Source organism: Tursiops truncatus, chromosome 1 (assembly GCF_011762595.2).
Source record: "Tursiops truncatus isolate mTurTru1 chromosome 1, mTurTru1.mat.Y, whole genome shotgun sequence".
Taxonomy (NCBI): domain Eukaryota; kingdom Metazoa; phylum Chordata; class Mammalia; order Artiodactyla; family Delphinidae; genus Tursiops; species Tursiops truncatus.
The window spans coordinates 117,583,667-117,605,511 of NC_047034.1; the positions used below are offsets into that span (position 1 = coordinate 117,583,667).

Here is a 21,845-nt window from a genome sequence, read left to right on the forward strand (position 1 = left end):
TAGCACAAGTATGTTATTTTATTTTCCAGATCTTGAGTTTTAACGAGTTCTCCACTTCACATGGGAAAAGTTTCCCCATCCACCTTTCCAGTGTCTTGCTAAGTGTTTCTAGTTTTGTTTTGTTTCTTTATACTTCTCATTAAATCATATAGGCTCCTCATTCTGATTTCTTCATAAGGAAAACATACAATGAATTAAAAAGAATGTGATGGCATTGATCATAATGCTACGTATTGTCCTTAAGTTTTACTGTTTTTCACAAATCAGCAACACCAATTGCCCCAGTTATCCCTTTGGAACATGGTGAGTCAGAGAATGGAATATTATCCAGCATCTTAATTTTACGGATATTCAGGCAAAAGAGAAATTACATGTTAGGGGAGGTAATGCTGTGACGATGGCAGTTGTCAAACGGTGCCAATATGAACTTTAAATGAATATAATTTGAGAGAAATACATGACAGAGGGATAATGACTAGCTCATATATTTTCAGGGTAATAAATACCTAATGAGCAAAATTGTAAAGCAAATAGTGGTTGAACATACACCCAAATGTTGATTCTTGACTCAGAGTCAGAGAACAGAATGATTTGTCTGTCTAGAATGATAAAGCATCACTTCTTCATAAGCTAATGAGCAGCACCATCTGGCATGACTACAGAAGAGCAAGATTGTAAGGAAGTGAAGAATAGAATGACAGAGCTGCAGTAGGATTTTCACAGCAAGTTACAAAATTCCTCACCATTAAAAATAATCGTAATAAAAGTAACTTTAGATGGTCACAGAACACTACGCCAACAGTATAAAGATTATAGGATCAAATGTATTCAAAACAATTGAATATAACTCCTGATATCTTATAATCTTTCTGTACCACAAAGGTTCTCAAAGTGTGGTCCCAGGACCAGCAATGACAGAATTACCTGGGAAGTTGTGAGAACTGCAAACTCTAGGTCCTTGTCCCAGAGTCACCAACTCAGAAACTCTCAGGGTAGCCGTAGCAATCTGTGTGTTAACCAGTCCTCCAGGCGATTCAGATATAGGCTCATGCTTGGGAACTACTGCTCTACCAACCCAAATAAGAGTCAGAGATTTTTGCTGTTTTTGTGGATACCAAAGAAATTAGCTAATTTGGTCTATTCTGTTTAAACAACTGGTCCATGTGCTGAAGAATAAAAATCAGTCAGACCAGTTCCTTGAGTGACATGATGATCTCTTCAAATAAGAGAACTGTCATCCTAGTATCATTTTATAGAATAACAGCAGAACAAATTGCCTTAAATCTGTACCTTGATGTAGAAAACAAACTTACGGTTACCAAGGGGGAATGTGGGGGGGTGGTAAACTGGGAGACTGGGATTGAGAAATACACACCACTGTATATAAAATAGATAACTAGTAAGAACCTACATACAGTAAAGCACAGGGAACTCTATTCAATACTCTGTAATGACCTATATGGGAATAGAATCTAAAAAAGAGTGGATATATGTATATGTATAACTGACTCACTTTGCTGTACAGCAGAAACTAACACAACATTGTAAATAAACTGTACTGCAATAAAAAAATTAATTAAAAAAAAACCCTGTACCTTAACTGTATAGTTTCTGAACACATGTATTTTCTTCCTTTTAAGTTGCTTTGGTAGACCCCATGAGACACGTTTTGCAAGTTTGCCTGAATCCTTTATTTACTTAATTGGTTTTCCACCCCTTAGTCATTCATTCAGCAAGTATTAAGTATCTACTATATGCCATGCACTATTCTAGGTGCTGAGATATATAAGTAACAAAACCAGACAATGATCCCTGCCCTTAAGGAACTTACATCCTAGTAGGGGAGAACGACAAACAATAAATGATAAAATCCATAAGTACATAAAATATTAGAAGGTAAACAATGCTGTTGGGGAAAGAAAGGAAAAGTTAAACCAAGTCAGGAGAATTGGGAATGCTGCTTATTGGGAGTGGGGATTTCAATGTTAAGTAGTATCATGGTAGACTCACTGAGTGGGTGACGTGAGCAAAAGCTTGAAGATGATGGAGTTGATCATGCAATACATGAAGAGAAAGGGTGATCCAGCAAAGGGCTGAAATAAAGGCCTGCAAGAGGGAGCATGCCTGGTGTGTTTGAGATGCAGCTTGGAAGACTGTGTGGCTAGAGCAGAATGAGCATGAAGGAAGTTTAATAAATAGAGGCCAGAGAGGAAACAAGGGTCCAGGTCACCCTGGAAGGCATTGTAAGTCGTGGTAAAAACTTGTGCTTTGCCACCTAGAGGGGTGGGATAGGGAGGGTGGGAGGGAGATGCTAGAGGGAGGAGATATGGGAATATATGTATATGTATAGCTGATTCACTTTGTTATAAAGCAGAAACTAACACATCACTGTAAAGCAATTATACTCCAATAACGATGTTTAAAAACAAAAAACAAAAAAACTTATGCTTTTACTCTAAGGGAAATAGGAGACTACCTCAGGGTTCTGAGCAGAAGAGTGACATGATCTGAATTATGCCATAATACTCATTGATTTTCCTCTAAGTCTGTGTACAGTTTCATCAACCATTTATGCAGCAGGTTAAAAGACCAGTACTGCTACTATTTTTTTCCTTTTCTTAATGCCCTTCATAAAGTTATTTAAAACTATTTTCACTAAGGCAATTCACTTTCTTTGTTATCAGTGAAGAAAATATTGTCTAGAAGACAATTAGAAGATACAGTTGGATAGTGATCAGTTCTCCTTTACTTGGGTCTTTGGTTTCCTGCCTTCTGTGGCCTTTCTGCCTAAGGCCCAAGAGTACGACCTTGGGTGCTAGGAATTGTTTTTTCACCAGGCAACTGACAGCTAACAGAATTGTGAGTGAAGTCTTGGAACCTGCTCTGCCACTGAAGTGAAACTAAAATGCAAACCTGTATTTGAGGAATGGCTCTGTCAGTGGCTAATTAAAAACCCAGTGCCCAGTCGCAAAATATCTGGCAAAGGTAATAGACTTGCCAGCCTTTGGGTAAGATAGAGCAAGGGGTGGTCTGTCTGAGTAGAACTGTGGAAACTTTTCTATCAAAATCCAATCCTATAACTTGCCTCGTTTGGTATTACTGTGACCCCTATATACTGAAGAAAAGTGTTTGGAAATTCACAAGTATTTCAACAAGTGGCAAAGGGACTTGGAAACTTAAAAAAAAAAACTATTGGGTATTATTTCTTTCACTCCTTAACTCATTTATTCATTCATCAATCAAATGTTTACCAAATACCTATCAGAGTCAAACACTGTATCAGGTGGTGGGGAAACAAATATATAAGAGCTGATATTCCCTTGAAGAGTTTATGGACTACCTGGAGGATTAGACATAAATAATAATGCATGGTAGAGAGTGATGATTTTTATTTTTAAAAAAAGTCCAAATGCTATGGATTTTCAGAGGAGGAAATATGAGTTCTAATTAGAGATATTACCAAAGGCTTCATGGAAGAGGTAACATTTAATTTGGTCATAAAGGATGCATTTGTGTGCATGGTAATGGGAGGAAGTAAAATTTAGGCAGAGGGAGCAATCTCTGCAAAGGCGTAGAGGCAAGGCTATATTCATAGTCACCCATATGAGAGGAAAACAAGGCCTCAACTAGAGCAGCAGTAGTGGTAACGATAGAAGAAAGAAAATGAGCTACTGCTGAGGTCATTTCAAGGAAACCTGAAATATCTGTGGGCCATTTAGCTGAGAGAAGTAGAGTGAAAACAACACAGTTGTTTGCTCTTTTGATGGTAAACCACCACTGTGCTAGGTCTGAAAATAAACTGGAGATAAGCAAAGTCCCTGTTCTTAAGAAGTGTGTTGTCTAATGAGAGAAGTGGACAAATAAACATAGTAAGATGAGATAAATAAGACCCTCATTGAATTCTTAAGGACTTCAGAGTGCCATCATGCTTAAATGGCCAGGAACAGGTCATAGTCACAAAACTGGCATCCAGCTACAAGTAGATTACCAAGGCTCTTTGAGACATAGTTATTCTTCCCTTACGTATTTCTCTGACTCAAGGAAAAATGAAATGTTGTCCTGTCTCTTCATTCAAAGCAATTTAACATAGTGCAGTTCTAAGTGTCTTCAGCAGATTAAAAGCACTGGCCTGGCTTGGGAGCTTGTTCAAAATGCAAATTCTCAGGCTCCACTCCAAATCACCTGAATCAGCAGGTGACTGCATGTACATTCAAGTTTGAAAAGTACTGTAACTAAACAGAAAGAGAGAGAGGGAGGGAGACAGAGGGAGGAAGGAAGCGAGGAAGGGAAAAGGAAAGAAAGAAAATACTGTACTGATCTAGAGGACTCATTCTTTAGTTAAAAAAAAAGCTAAGGAGGGAAGTCCATTTAGAAGGTCAACATTACTACATCTAATAAAAAGTCTCTTATTTTTGTTTTCAAAGAAGCAAAAATTCAATTCAACAAACATTTGTAGAGCTCCTACAGCATCTCAGCAAGATATTTTGAAATGTTGTCCAAGCAAGTAAAAATCTAGTAGTATAGATGGATACCGTATAGGTTGAAAAGTCTCAAAGAAACCAACTCTGTCTTAAGAGTCAAGGTATACAAGAATTGAGGAAAAAAGAAAGAGATTGCCCCTGCTTCATAGTTTTCATGGACAGTATATAACCATTCTTAATTTCCTTGATTTTGATCTAAACTTGGGAGATGAAAAAAAAAAAAATCAAAGGAGAGGAGAAATCCAAATTATAGTAGGGAAGCAAATCAACCAAAGAGATAAACCTCATGACTTAAATAAATAAAAATCCCGTGACTTTAAATAAATAAATAAACAGGAAAAGAAAAGAAAAGAAGACCCTTAAAACCCTTATAAAGTTTAAAGTGTAGATATACTCTAACGAAGCTTTCGATTTAAGGTCTATTTGTCTTTGAGGTTCGCACCCTTTGTAGTGTTCAAAAGCCTTTATATTGAGGGACTGTTTAGCATAAATGTCTATTGGGACTTCTTTCTATACAGCATAATCTGGCTATGTATCTAGCCATTCTGTCAAGTCATATCCTAAGGCGCAGGAGAACATCATTTTCTGAAGTACACTGGTTGCAAGTCTTGATTTCTACAACTACCAGTAGTCTGAATAGTCTTCCTTTTAAAAATATAGTCACTGAATTGAAGATGTTTCTCTTGTTTTACTCCTAAACTAAGCTGTTTTGTCAAATTAGTTTCACCCAGTGCGTGCGTGCATGTGCCCTTGCACGAATGTGTGTAATTTTAAACAAAAGAGAGGCCAGTACTGATATATTGATAAATTAAAAACATCCCTTCCATCTTCCCATTATTAAAATAGGTTCTTCCCTATTTTTAGTGAATTTTTCATTTCCAGCCTGTGTGTATTACAGAGGAGGCCTAATGTAGGTCACTACATGCCATCATGAATAATGGGAAAAAGGAAGTCAACTATTTCCCAATGCTTGTTAGCATGAAAACACAGCCCTGGATGCCTTATTATGCTTTTTGACTCCGAAGTCCTACGGGTCTGCCCGTGACTGCTGTGTGAACTCATTGTTCCTGCCAAATACATCAGCTGGGGTGGGAACATTAATTCATTTTAACAGAGATGAGTCAACATTGCTCCTGTAAAAGTGCTGAGATGCTATATTTGCAAAGGCTGTCTTCAAAAAGAAAAAAAAAGAAAATACTGTTTTTAATACTGGGTTCTGTCTCTCAATCCAAGAATTTTTCTACTTTGCCTATTTTCTCTTGGTCCGGGTTTTCCTAAGGTTAGTACCTATTTATTCCAAGTTAGAAATAACTAGACATTTTTGTTTTCAGAGTCCAGGTAGAGTCACAGGACTTCTTTGGGTGAACTAGGCACGTGTCTGTGCCTCTTGGCTGGTGCTCGGGCTAGCACATCTTCCAGTTTTTGCTTTTGCCCCTTCCTCTCGCTGTACCGCATTTGTTGAGGCAGTTTGCCTGCCTTGTGTCCCAAAAGAGGGGACTCTCAGAGAGTTTCTAAATTCTCAGGGAGCAGGCTTTCCTCTTTCCACTCTAGGAAATACTAAGGGTTTGTAAACCTAACGGATGTGAGACAATTTAATCCCTAAAATCGATCACACAGCAGCACAAGAAACTTTCAAAACGGCCAAAGCTAAAACAGCGAAACCTGGGCTGCACTTAAAACCCACACCAGATGACAAAACCGACTCCAACACAAGGCTGTGAGAAACAACACATCACTGATTTCTTTTTCTCTCTGTAGGACTGAGTGGGAATGGATGGAGCATGCAGGCAATGATTAGCCATGTAGCCATCTTGATATTTACCAATCAGTTTCCCATTTTGACAGTGTCTTCTGAAACTGACTTTTGTGTACCCTGTTTCTTAAATGATCCTTAAAAGTAACTCCTTCCCTTCACATCCTCTGCACCTGAAGCAGTAAGGTCTTGAAATATTGATCTATTTGCTGCTAGCTTTCATTAATTTCATCCATCCCTGAAGGCAGAGCCACATTTATGCCCGCTAATGAAGACCTATTTAGGGGAGCTCAGGGCCCTTTATCAGCCCTGAATTAGCTTTGCAGTTTTAATGGGATTATTACTTAATTAAATAATGTGCTTGCATTTGCCAATGTATTTCTAAAGTGGGATGCAAGCTGCAACTGCCTACATGCCCATAGGTAAGCAGAACACCTCATACAGGATTTGTTGCTTCTCCAAGAGAGTTAACATTCGTTTTACATCTGTACATGGCCAGGCACATAATCACATTCCGCAAATGTTGAATGCAGTACCATGTGCCACTGTCAGCCCTACAGTACCTCTGGGGTATTTCAGTCTTAAAATGTATTAATGCAAATGTGGAAATGTCAGCAAGCTAGTATTATGTATGCACACCAATCATTCAAAGGGGGAAAAGAGATCCATTTTGGTCCAGATTATTTTGACTACAAGACTTTTAATTCCAAAGGTTTCTGGTTTGTTGAAGGTAGCTGTTTCCCAGAAAAATATTTGGTAAGTAAAAATATAAAGGTGACCACTGCCCAAATTACCTAGAATTCCAAAGAAAACTGAGCCCCAGAAGATGAACAGAGAAAGGGCAAGCAGTCTCTCTCTCTGTTCTCTCAACCTTTCCCACAAGGTCACCGTTTCTAACTGACAAGCCAAATAATTTTAGTCAGTAACTGATAAGAAAGCAAATTAAATTTCATTTGGTTTGAAAAAGTATTCCAATATGAATATGAGTTGATCTAGACTCATTCTAAGAAATTTAACAGGGTACATTTTCTTTTATTACTTCATGTTTTCTCAATAAGGAATCCCTTAAGATAAAAATTAAAACCACTGGGGGGCTTCCCTGGTGGTGCAGTGGTTGAGAGTCCACCTGCCGATGCAGGGGACATGGGTTTGTGCCCTGGTCTGGGAAGATCCCACATGCCGCAGGGAGCGGCTGGGCCCATGAGCTGTGGCTGCTGAGACTGCGCGTCTGGAGCCTTTGCTCCGCAACGGGAGAGGCCACAACAGTGAGAGGCCCACGTACCAAAAAAAAAAAAAAAAAAAATTAAAACCACTGTAAAACTGAAAAGATGCCCGCCTTGAATGGAGGAGGGGCTAATATTTTTTAAAAATGATTTTGACAATTTGAAGAATTAAGCTGAGAGGCAAATTTTTATTTGAAGAACTTAATTTAATCACTTTCCTATCATGAATCACTCTAACTACTAGGAACAATATATATATATATATATATATATATATATATATATATATATTTTTTTTTTTTTTTTGCGGTACGTGGGCCTCTCACTGTTGTGGCCTCTCCCACTGCGGAGCACAGGCTCCGGACGCGCAGGCTCAGCGGCCATGGCTCACGGGCCCAGCCACTCCACAGCACGTGGGATCCTCCCGGACCGGGACACGAACCCACGTCCCCTACATCGGCAGGCAGACTCTCAACCACTGTGCCACCAGGGAAGATCGGAAAAATATTTTTTTAATTTTATAAATTATACATCATAATGGTGACATAACTTCTCCATTAAAAACCTGATGACGTCAACAGATGAATGGATAAAGAAGATGTGGCACATATATACAATGGAATATCACTCAGCTATAAAAAGGAAAGGAACTGAGTTATTTGTAGTGAGGTGGATGGACCTAGAGACTGTCATACAGAGTGAATAAGTCAGAAAGAGAAAAACAAATACCGTATGCTAACACATATATATGGAATCTAAAAAAAAAAAAAATGGTCATGAAGAACCTAGGGGCAAGACGGGAATAAAGATGCAGACCTACTAGAGAATGGACTTGAGGATATGGGGAGGGTGAAGGGTAAGCTGGGACAAAGTGAGAGAGTGGCATGGACATATATACACTACCAAACGTAAAATAGATAGCTAGTGGGAAGCAGCCGCATAGCACAGGGAGATCAGCTTGGTGCTTTGTGACCACCTAGAGGTGTGGGATAGGGAGGGTGAGAGGGAGGGAGACGCAAGAGAGAAGAGATATGGGGACATATGTATATGTATAACTGATTCACTTTGTTATACAGCAGAAACTAGCACACCATTGTAAAGCAATTATACTCCAATAAAGATGTTAAAAAAAAAACAAACCTGATGACGAAAATTAGCACTTGCCTCCATGAAGTGCAGGTAAATCAACCAAAATACTTTACACAAGTCAAATTATATGGACAATGCTTTTTCCTCATCCCTTCATGCCTGCAGTGATGTATACCACTTAACCCCCTCCTATTTACTTAGGAGAAAAATATTTCAAACATTTATTAGCATATAACCAACACACACTTTGTAAGCATGTATCTACATGAATGCTTGCATAAAACACTTTCTTTGATGCAAAATAATCTTAAAATGTTTATAGTAATCATATTTTGGTTGTGCTGTTATTTTTATTCTAAAAGTGTTGTGTGTATGCTGTGGGATAAAGCAGATGAGTATTTACATTGGTGTCTCTAGAACCTGTGATTGTCAGCATGGCAGAAAGAAGAACAGATGTAAGATAGATGAGGTAAGATAAAAATCTGGTAGACCTGAATTTGTATTGGAAGTTTCAGTTTGAACTCAAAACAATTTTATCTTTAAACAATATATACAGCATATGTTGTTTATATACTAGCTCTGTCCAATGAAAAGACCATAAAACAAAGACCAATCCAGTAGTAATGAGCATGTGTAGTGCCAAGATTATGCTCTCTTCAATACTAAAAAGATGAAAGTTCTTTGGAAAAAAAGTCTGAATCCATGTTTGCATCAGGATATGTACAAGAAGAGCATGAAACATCCTATAATACCAGGAAGCAAAGGAGATTTAAAAGACTTTGTTTTACAAGACTACTAAAGACATGTCAAAAACACTCAAAATCCAGTCTGAAGTGGTTCCCACAGCTCAAAATAGGACAGTTAAGCATAAGAACATAACTGGAATGAATCAAAATATTTCAAAAATGTTTAAGTACATAAGTCAATATGTAAATACTGAAAATAATAAATTTACTGGTGACTTTTGGAGAATGATAGGGCATGAATGCCTTAAAACTAAAAAAGAAGAGATTGGTTCAAGATGGCAGAATAGAAGGACATGCTCTCACTCCCTCTTGCGAGAACACTGAAATCACAACTAACTGCTGAACAATCATCGACAGGAAGACACTGGAACTCACCAAAAAAGAGACCACACATCCAAAGACAAAGGAGAGGCCACAATGAGATGGTAGAAGGGGCTCAATCACAAAAAAATCAAATCCCATAACTGCTGGGTGGGTGACTCACAAACTGGAGAACGCTTATACCATAGAAGTCCACCTACTGGAGTGAAGGTTCTGAGCCCCACGTCAGGTCTCCGAACATGGGGGTCCAGCAACGGGAGGAGGAATTCCTAGAGAATCAGACTTTGAAGGCTAGTGGGATTTGATTGCAGGACTTTGACAGAACTGGGGGAAACAGAGACTCCATTCTTGGAGGGCACACACAAAGCAGTGTGCACATCGGGACCCAGGGGAAGGAGCAGTGACCCCATAGAGACTGAACCAAACCTACCTGCTAGAGTTGGAGGGTCTCCTGCAGAGATGGGGGGTGGTTGCGTCTCACTGTGAGGACAAGGACACTGGCAGCAGAGGTTCTGGTAAGTATTCCTTGGTGAGAGCACTCCCAAACTCCATCATTAGCCCCACCAAAGAGCCGGGTAGCCCCAGTGTTGGGTTGCCTCAGGTCAAACAACCAACAAGGAGAGAACACAGCCCCACCCATCAGCAGACAAGCAGATTAAAGTTTTACTGAGCTCTGCCCACCAGAGCAACAGCCAACATTACCCCCCACCAGTCCCTCCCATCAGGAAACTTCTACAAGCCTCTTACATAGCCTCATCCACCAGAGGGTGGACAGCAGAAGCAAGAAGAACTACAATCCTGCAGTCTGTGGAACAAAAACCACATTCACAGAAAGATAGACAAGATGAAAAGGCAGAGGGCTATGTACCAGATGAAGGAACAAGATAAAACCCCAGAAAAACAACTAAATGAAGTGGAGAGAGGCAACCTTCCAGAAAAAGAATTCAGAATAACGATAGTGAAAATGATACAGGAATCAGAAAAGGAATGGAGGCAAAGATCGAGAAGAGGCAAGAAATGTTTAACAAAGACCTAGAAGAATTAAAGAACAAACAAACAGAGGTGAACAATACAATAACTGAAATGAAAACTACACTAGAAGGAATCAACAGCAGAATAACTGAGGCAGAAGAATGGATAAGTGACCTGCAAGACAGAATGGTGGAATTCACTTCCGCAGAACAGAATAAAGAAAAAAAAAATTAAAAGAAATGAAGACAGCCTAAGAGACCTCTGGAACAACATTAAACCCAACAACATTCACCTTATAGAGGTCCCAGAAGGAGAAGAGAGAGAGAAAGGACTCGAGAAAATATTTGAAGAGATTATAGTCGAAAACTTCCCTAACATGGGAAAGGAAATAGCCACCCAACTCCAGGAAGCACAGCGAGTCCCATACAGGATAAAACCAAGAAGAAACATGATGAGACACATAGTAATCAAATTGGCAAAAATTAAAAACAAAGAAAAATTATTGAAAGCAGCAACGGAAAAATGACAAATAACATACAAGGGAACTCCCATAAAGTTAACAGCTGATTTCTCAGCAGAAACTCTCCAAGCCAGAACGGAGTGGCATGATATACTTAAAGTGATGAAAGGGAAGAACCTACAACCAGGATTACTCTACCCAGCAAAAATCTCATTCAGATTTGATGGAGAAATCAAAAGCTTTACAGACAAACAAAAGCTAAGAGAATTCAGCATCAACAAACTGGCTCTACAACAAATGCTAAAGGAACTTCTCTAAGTGGGAAACACAAGAGAAAAAAGGACATACAAAAACAAACCAAAAACAATTAAGAAATAGGTAAAAGGAACATACATATCGATAATCACCTTAAACGTGAATGGATTAAATGCTCCAACCAAAAGACACAGGCTTGCTGAATGGATACAAAACCAAGACCCATATATATGCTGTCTACAAGAGACTCACTTTAGACCTAGGGACACATACAGACTAGACTGAAAGTGAGGGGATGGAAAAAGATATTCCATGCAAATGGAAATCAAAAGAAAGCTGGAGTAGGAATACTCATATCAGATAAAATATACTTTAAAATAAAGAATGTTACAAGAGACAAAGAAGGACACAACATAATGATCAAGGGATCAATCCAAGAAGATATAACGATTATAAATATATATGCACCCAACATAGGAGCACCTCAATACATAAGGCAACTGCTAACAGCTATAAAAGAGGAAATTGACAGTAACACAATAATAGTGGGGGACTTTAACACCTCATTTGCACCAATGGACAGATCATCCAAACAGAAAATTAATAAGGAGACACAAGCTTTAAATGACACAATAGACCAGATAGATTTAATTGATATTTATAGGACATTCCATCCAAAAACAGCAGATTACACTTTCTTCTCAAGTGCACACGGAACATTCTCCAGGATAGGTAACATCTTGGGTCACAAATCAAGGCTCAGTAAATTTAAGAAAATTGAAATCATATCAAACATCTTTTCTGACAACAACTCTATGAGATAAGAAGTCAATTACAAGGGGAAAAACGTAAAAAACACAAACACATGGAGGCTAAACAATACATTACTGAATACCCAAGAGATCACAATAGAAATCAAAGAGGAGATCAAAAAATATCTAGAGACAAAAGACAATGAAAACACGACGCTCCAAAACCTATGGGATGAAGCAACAACAGTTCTAAGAGGGAAGTTTATAGCTATACAAGTCTACCTCAAGAAAAAAAAAAAATCTCAAATAAACAATCAAATGTTACACCTAAAGGAAACGGAAAAAGAAGAACAAACAAAACCCAAAGTTAGCAGAAGGAAAGAAATCATAAAGATAAGAACAGAAATAAATGAAATAGAAACAAAGAAAACAATAGCAAAGATCAATGAAACTAAAAACTGGTTCTTTGAGAAGATAAACAAAATTGATAAACCATTAGCCAGACTCATAAAGAAAAAGTGGGAGAGGACTCAAATCAATAAAATTAGAAATGAAAAAGAAGTTACAACAGACACCGCAGAAATACAAAGCATCCTAAGAGACTACTACAAGCAACTCTATGCCAATAAAATGGACAACCTGGAAGAAATGGACAAATTTGTAGAAAGGCATAACCTTCCAAAACTGAACCAGGAAGAACTAGAAAATATGAACAGACCAATCACAAGTAATGAAATTGAAACTGTGATTAAAAGTCTTACAATAAATAAAAGTCCAGGACCAGATGGCTTCACAGGTGAATTCTATCAAACATTTAGAGAAGAGGTAACACCCCAAACTCATTCCCTGAGGCCACCATCACCCTGATACCAAAACCAGACAAAGATACTACAAAAAAAGAAAATTACAGACCAATATCACTGAGGAATATAGATGCAAAAATCCTCAACAAAATACTAGTAAACAGAATCCAACAGCACATTAAAAGGATCATACACCATGATCAAGTGGGATTTATCTCAGCGATGCAAGGATTCTTCAATATACACAAATCAATCAATGTGATACACCATATTAACAAATTGAAGAATAAAAACCACATGATAATTTCAATAGATGCAGAAAAATCTTTTGACAAAATTCAAAATGCATTTATGATAAAAGCTCTCCAGAAAATGGGCATAGAGGGAACCTACCTCAACATAATAAAGGCTATATACAACAAACCCACAGCAAACATCATTCTCAATGGTGAAAAACTGAAAGCATTTCCTCTAAGATCAGGAACAAGACAAGGATGTCCACTGTCGCCACTATTATTCAACATAGTTTTGGAAGTCCTAGCCACGGCAATCAGAGAAGATAAAGAAATAAAAGGAATACAAATTGGAAAAGAAGAAGTAAAACTGTCACTGTTTGCAGATGACATGATACTATACATAGAGAATCCTAAAGATGCCACCAGAAAACTACTAGAGCTAATCAATGAATCTGGTAAACTTGCAGGATGCAAAATTAATGCACAGAAGTCTCTTGCATTCCTATACACTAATGATGAAAAATCTGAAAGTGAAATTAAGGAAACACTCCCATTTACCATTGCAACAAAAAGAATAAAATACCTAGGAATAAACCTACCTAGGGAGACAAAAGACCTGTATGCAGAAAACTATAAGACACTGATGAAAGAAATTAAAGATGATACCAACAGATGGAGAGATATACCATTTTCCTGGATTGGAAGAATCAACATTGTGAAAATGACTATACTACGCAAAGCAATCTACAGATTCAATGCAATCTCTATCAAATTACCAACGGCATTTTTTACAGAACTAGAACAAAAAAATCTTAAAATTTGTATGGAGACACAAAAGACCCCGAATAGCCAAAGCAGTCTTGAGGGAAAAAAACAGACCTGGAGGAATCAGACTCCCTGACTTCAGACTATACTACAAAGCTACAGTAATCAAGACAATATGGTACTGACACAAAAACAGAAATATAGATTAATGGAACAAGATAGAAAGCCCAGAGATAAACCCACATACCTATGGTCAACTAATCTATGACAAAGGAGGCAAGGATATACAATGGAGAAAAGACAGTCTCTTCAATAAGTGGTGCTGGGAAAACTGGACAGCTACATGTAAAAGAATGAAATTAGAACACTCCCTAACACCAGACACAAAAATAAACTCAAAATGGATTAGAGACCTAAATGTAAGACCGGACACTATAAAACTCTTAGAGGAAAACATAGGAAGAACACTCTTTGACATAAATCACAGCAAGATCTTTTTTTGATCCACCTCCTAGAGTAATAGAAATAAAAACAAAAATAAACAAATGGGACCTAATGAAACTTCACAGCTTTTGCACAGCAAAGGAAACCATAAACAAGATGAAAAGACAGCCGTCAAAATGGGAGAAAATATTTGCAAACAAATCAACGGACAAAGGATTAATCTCCAAAATATATAAACAGCTCATGCAGCTCAATATTAAAAAAACAAACAATCCAATCCAAAAATGGGCAGAAGACTTAAATAGACATTTCTGCAAAGAAGACAGCACATGAAAAGCTGCTCAACATCACTAATTATTAGAGAAATGCAAATCAAAACTACAGTGAGGTATCACCTCACACCAATCAGAATGGGCATCTTCAGAAAACCTACAAACAACAAATGCTGGAGAGGGTGTGGAGAAAAGGGAACCCTCTTGCACTGTTGGTGGGAATGTGAATTGATACAGCCACTATGCAGAACAGTATGGAGGCTCCTTAAAAAACTAAAAATAGAATTACCATACGACCCAGCAATCCCACTACTGGGCATATACCCAGAGAAAACCATAATTCAAAAAGACACATGCATCCCAATGTTCATTGCAGCACTATTTACAATAGCCCGGTCATGGAACAACCTACATGCCCATCGACAGACAAATGAATAAAGAAGATGTGGTACATATATACAATGGAGTATTACTCAGCCATAAAAAGGCACGAAGTTGGGTCATTTGTGGAGATGTGGATGCATCTAGAGACTGTCATACAGAGTGAAGTAAGTCAGAAAGAGAAAAGCAAATATCCTATATTAACGCATGTATGTGGAATCTAGAAAAATGGTACAGATGAACCAGTTTGCAGAGCAGAAATTGAGACACGGATGTAGAGAACAAACATATGGACACCAAGGGGGGAAAGCAGCAGGGGGTGGGGATGGTGTGATGAATTGTGAGGTTGGGATTGACATGTATACACTGCAGTGTATAAAATGGATGACTAATAAGAACCTGCTGTATAAAAAAATAAATAAAAGAAAAACAAAAAATAACTAATAAAGAGAAAGAATTGGTACTATCTTCTATCTCATGGTAACCAAACGGTTAATGAGACGAAGTTTCTCTTTATAAGGTATATTAGTTAATAAATGAAAAAGAAATGATGAAATATCACCATTCTGTAATCGCTAATGAACTATTTGATCTAGACAATGATCATTAATGAATGCTAACATAAAGAAACAGAAAACTAGATGGTCTTCATCCTGATAGAGGTATCACCTAATAGTCTTGATAATTTTTTTTTAAAAAATTAGACCCGAATCCAATAAATCCTCAATATAGAGGTACCAAAGTAGAAGTATCATGGGGGTGCAATCAGCACAATCTAGATTGTGCACAAATGACTAGGTTTTTTTTCAATAATACAGGGAGAGAGTGGGAGAGAAGCCATGTGTTAAGAGAAATATAGGAGACGTATCAATTATTTGTAAAGCCCTTATGCTAATCCTGATTTGAACATGCACAGAGCTTAACACTAATCCTGATTCAATTAACTGTTAAAAATATTAATGAGATCATTGGAGAAATTTGAAAACAGACTAAATATATATTGTTATTAAGAAAGTATGCTGATTTTTCTGTAGGACAATGACATTGTGTTTATTTTTAAGAATCTTTATCTTTTAGAGATACATGCTGAAATATTATGAATAAAATAATATGATATCTGGCATTTGCTTCAAAATAATCCTTGGGGAGGGAGAAAGTGTACAGGGGTATAGATAGAACAAGACAGAATAATCCTTGGGGAGGGAGAAAGTGTACAGGGGTATAGATAGAACAAGACAAAATAATCCTTGGGGAGGGAGAAAGTGTACAGGGGTATAGATAGAACAAGATTGGCTATGAGTTAATAATTATTCAATCTGAGCTGTGGTATACAGCAGTTCACTACAGCATTAGTCTCCCTATAAGTCTGACATTTTCCTTCATAAAAAGCTAAAAAATATCCTTCTTTGAAATCTGGCAATGAACATCAGGTCATTATGGGAAAATCTTTAACAATAAAATCCACACAGCTAAATTTAGGGTACAGATTTAAATCATTGTGGAGATTGCAACCCTTGAGGTTGTTTTGGTAGACCTTTTGTCATCCAACCAGATTTTACCAAAACCATCTGTCCTGCTCATTTCTAGCATAGTTGTCTTCTTTGGTCTGTTTGTAGTATTCAGTGAAGCACCAGACGGGATTAGACTTGGGGAAGAAAACAGCAAGAAAGCATCATAAAATCATTTTGACTTGTTTTTTCTACTTTTATTTTGGTAACTCTACCAACTGAATGATACCTGCAAATTAATTTTACCAAGTGCGCTTTTTCCCACTATACAAACAGCTTTCCTCATCACAGCCAGTAGGAAAATGAATCTCCCAAAGCTATTCTCTTCCGGTGCTTGTTGTACAATCCACACATCTGTGACAGTGCTGTCTCACTGAAAGCTCACAGCAAAGCCAGCATGATATAAACACATGGGACAGACAGCATGCTGAGCTCTTCTCTGATACCCCAGAATTATTCTAGGGCTTATAGTTATGACTAGGGCATACCCCGAGGGCTAAATGTTACTAATGAAAAACCAAATATACCTAATTAACTGCACTGCTCTGGGCTAGTGAGAGACCAGAAATTTCCAAAGCCACTTGAGAATGGTCATATCTATATAGAATGGTGCTACATGTGAGAGTATTTCTTTGAAGCACGTACCTACTCCTTTTATCCCGAGTGCCTGTCTCTTTGGACTGTTTATGCTACACTGCTTCAAATCTTAACACTGGGATTCTTCTTGCTAACACTAAAGTGGAAGGGGCCACTATCATGGCTATTTGTCTTGCATTTCATTAGAAGCTATGCATTTTTGGTGCCCAGAAGTAGAAAACACTAAATTCCACCTACATTATCAGTAGGAGAGTTGAGCCAGATAAGATTTTAAAATAATTATCAGCATTTAAATTACATCCAGAGACATCAGAAACTCCCCTTCTCAAGCACACACTGCAATATAGTTGAAAGTTTAAATTTGATAATAAGGAAGAATAAAAGACAGATATTTTGAGGAAATCAGAATGTTAACATTGGAATTATAGTCAATGCTCAATTTATCCATAGTATTACACAAAAAGGCAAAATTCACAGTAATTCAAACTTCCAGCAATCAGTTTCAATATTTTCCTGCAGCCGTTCTTGATTAGAACTAGATATATGAACTAAGGTAAACTGATTTATAATTCTACTTCTCTCTCACATACTGGTTACCTTTCTAAAGAGGAAGAAAGAGTGGTGAGCAATAGTTACACGGGAGAAGAGGAAGAAGAAGCAGGGGGAGGAAGCAGCAAAAGTAAGGAGTAGAAGAAGAAGACAGGCAGGCCTCGGGAAAGGCGGTTTACAGAATGCTGCAGAAAACCGGATGTAATGAAAAAAATGCAAATTGGTTTTTAGATCATTGAGTGAACGGTATGTATATCTCATTTCCCTTCAAGAATCCACTGTTAATGATTTTAAGGAATGCATAATTTCAACATGGTATTCTACTTAACATGTTAAATGCTAAGTTATGGTGTTCACGATCGTAGGACCTATTTGCAGGCAAGAAGCTATGCAACCTTATTAGAGAATCAATAGCTTGTTCTGTTTTGTGCTCTCAGTAAATTTTTGCCACAGCTTCCAAAGGAGTTTAGGTCCTAAAGTTCTCTCACATTTCTATTTTAAAACAGAAATGTGTAGACTTCTTTTGGCTAAAATCCAATTTATTCAATAGCAAATTGAGCTAAATAAGAAGAAATCTAAAGATATCTTGGGGAAGCAGCCAGTGCTTTTTTGGAGCCTCAAGCCAATCAAAAGGGAGAGAACAGAAGGTGGGGTAGGTGGAATAAATGGGGCCTAGCTGCTGGCTCATCAAGTAATCATAATAGTCAAAAACATATAACAATCAGTTTGAAAAGTTACTCTGTTCATTTGACAGCTGGCAAAAGAACTCAGCAAAGATTTAGCATAAAAGACAATAAGGCTGCTTCTCAGAGGACTCACCTGTCTTTCCCAGTTTCCTTCTTAAACACTCCATCACAGTAACTCATGCGCTTCTCCGTGGTCACGTAAATCTGGGCACTGGGATAGATGTCAACAGTCTTTTTCAACATGTTGTAAACAATGCCATTGCCGTCTTTCCTCATATTGCGGAAAGGGCCCCAAATAACATAAATAGTAGCATTTGCTTCCTTGAAAAAATAATCAGGGTTTTTCAGCAAAAGAGGAACGCTGGTATGGGATACAACTCGAATCATTGTCATGCGGCCAACATCTTCTTCATAGCCCTTGGTGGGGGCATTGTTCATTCTCCAAATGCAGGAAGACTGATCTATCTCGTTCCCCACCTTCTGGCCAACCATCTGACCTGAGTTTGACACTATGGCACAAAGGTTACAGTCCAGTTGCAAAGGCTGAAAAACAAAAAGAGAAACAGGGCGGGGGGAAGAAATGTGCAAATTAGTAAGTTCCATCTATCCAAACAAGTTCCTCTGGGAAAACAGAAAATCCAGATATTGTGCATAACTGCTGAGTGTGGGAATACCTCTGAAATATATTTATGCCAAACCAACAGTAGTTGTGTTGCACTTTAATTTATTATTATGCCTGTCTACTAGACAGTAAACTCAGTAACAGCAGAATCAATGTCTGTCTTCTTCATTTTAACCTCACTCCCCAGAAGTCCCTGGAATACTATAGTAGCTCAATATATAGTGGTTAAGTCAGGAAATGAAAGCAATTTAATTTAGATAATTGAGATAATTTATTAATTAAGATAATTTATTAAGACCCTGAACTTAATATTAGAGAAGAAATGGACTCTTCCAATTCGTCTAGAATTACTGATTTAGTTGAAAAGAGAAAAGCAATCCAGAAGAAACATATCAACATACCAACAGGTTCAATCTAGGTGGGCAAATTGAGTAGCAAAGAGACTCAGAAAAGTCACCAGGGTAATTATCACACAACTGTCAATGGTAGGGACTCAAAGTAGTTATTTGACTAACTACTAACTACTATGTACTATGTTCTAGGGGTTGGGGATTCAGCTGTGAACATTTTAAACAAATATCCCTACCCCCACAGAGCTTGCATTCAAGTGAGGGAAGAAAGGCAACAGACAAATCTGCATAGTATATGTTAGATGGAGGTTAGTGCTAAATAGGGAAAATTAAAGCAAGGAAGGAAGTAAGGATGTATCTATGTGAATGTATGTGTGTGTGTTGGTGGAGTGACCAGAAAAGGCCTCAGGAAAAAATTATATTTGAGGAAAGACTTGAACAAAGTAAAAGGGCTGACCATGGGATTTTGCAAAAAAAAAAAAGGCATTCCTGCAAAGCAAAAGCAAAAGTCTCTGCAAATACCCCAGGGTAGGAGAGGAACAATAGGGAGGGCAATGTGGCCTGGCAGAGCATTGAGAATAGCAAGTGAGTACTGGGGCAAGAGAGGTGGCAGGGGAGCCGTCACTTAGGGCCTTTTACTTAAGAGCCCCTGAGGGCTCTGGGCAGGGGAATGACTGATCCAAGTCACATTGTAACAGCTTTGGCTGCTGTGTGGAAAACTGACACAAGGAAGGCAGGGGTAGAAACTGTGAGAACAGGATGCTGCCATAATCCCAGCAAGAGAGGATGATGGCTTGGACCAGGTTGGGTAGCAGAGGTGGTGGTAAGAAGCTGGTCACATGCTGGATATTTTCTGAAGGTAGGGCTTGCTGGGTTGACCAGTAGATGGAAGGTGAGATCTGAGAGAGAGAAAGGAGTCGAGGATAACTTCAGATTTTTAGCCTAAGAAATTGGAAGCCTGGAGCTGCCTTTAACTGAGAAGCAGAAGGCTTCAGGAGAAACAGACCGGGGGAGGAAGCAGGAGCTCATTTCCAGACCTGTTAGATTTAAGGTGACTTGAACACAGACTCCTGCAGCAAATGTTATAACAAAACTACTCAAGCAGCTTTTATTTATCTTTCTGATTATTAAAGTAATATGGGCTTATTGTGGAAAACTTGAAAAATATAAAAAGAATTAAAACTCTCCACATTTCCACCACTCAACAACGGCTACAATGTTTTGTAGTATTTTCTTCCTTCCAGACATGTTGAGAAATACCATTTATACAATTTGGCCGCCTTGATTTTTCAATTAATTTCACATCATTAAACTTTCCCATGTTAGTAAATAGTCCTTAGCGATATTTTTAATGCCTGCATAATCCATTGTATGGATGTACCATAATGTACCTATCTGCCATAATGTACCTATCTGGGCATTAGCTATTATCTGATTTTTTTATATCACAAAAAAATTGCTTTGATGAGCATCCTTATGCTTCCCATTGTATTCTGGATGCTAACAGTTATTACATTAATTTAACTTTACTTCTTTGATTTTGTTTTCATGGTACACTGTAAAATACACTAGAATGGCAAGGGTATTTATTTGAGATGTCAAATTAAGAATTTCAAAAAAGCTTTACTTATGCAGCCCACAAAGGTCCATTTGTGAAGTGCCTTAAAACTCTGCTATGAAAGGGACTGTCCATCACTCCTGCTACAATAAGATTTCTGAACTAAGGTGGGCAGCAGGTGATCCAGGCGCCAGGTTAGAATAGGTCTGCTCAAAGCGGGTGAGTATATTAGAGCACTTGGAAATGGGGTTCTCTAGGTTGGTGTCATAGTGAAAACTTCACCAGTGGGCAAATGGAGGCACAAGGGGATGCCTCTGAGAATCAGGCATTGATCTAAGCCCCTTCCTCAAGCACCTAGGAGCCCACAGTCTTTGGGGATGATAAGGAAGAACACAATGTTCTTCCTGCCAGGCGATTTGCAGCTGGGCCTGACATCCATTACACTTAGCGGAGTCCTCCAAACTCACTTAGAGTCACACAAATCAATGCCTGATTTAAATTGTGTGGGTCACATGGCACATTCCAACTTATCACCAAGATGCATATGGTACAGGGAGGTTAGGTTCCATTTATTGTTCCAAGAAGTTGCTTCACTGTATAATAAAAACATTTTGAGGATACAGGCCTCCACACATTAAAAAAAGAATCAAAAAGAAAGATATAAAGAAAAAGCCTTGGGTGTGTTCTAATCTACAACATGTAGCAATCTGCATTGGATTTCCAAGTCGTTAAAGTGAATTAGCTGGTTCTGCTGTAACAAAGCTTAATTTAACTAATAAAAATCAGTATACTGGTTTCACTTGACAATTGTGACCTCTGAGAGTGATCAATTAAGACATCACAATCTGTTTCATGACAACATATCAGGATGCTGCAGCTGTGCAGTTTACGAGGTCAGCAGCTGACTAACAACTTGAGGGCAAACACTGGGAATAACAGCTTGTCTATGTGACAAACATGTAATTGGGCAGGGTGCTACGAATGTAATGACTTTGGGGATAGGTTGTGATCTTTAAATTGCC

General features: G+C 38.1%; 1 protein-coding gene across 12 annotated transcripts in view; it reads right to left on the bottom strand.

The window, feature by feature from the left end:
* The window catches only part of ST6GALNAC3 (ST6 N-acetylgalactosaminide alpha-2,6-sialyltransferase 3), a 602,379-nt gene that overhangs the window by 217,612 nt on the left and 362,922 nt on the right, over window positions 1–21,845 (bottom strand). For 11 of the 12 annotated variants that reach the window (XM_073788231.1, XM_073788234.1, XM_073788237.1 and 8 more), the window contains one exon: window positions 18,427–18,836. In XM_073788231.1, coding sequence (XP_073644332.1) covers window positions 18,427–18,836 — 410 coding nt within the window. Of the gene's footprint in view, window positions 1–16,201; window positions 16,599–18,426; window positions 18,837–21,845 lie in introns of those variants that run through there. The other variant, XM_073788230.1, reaches the window with a different exon arrangement.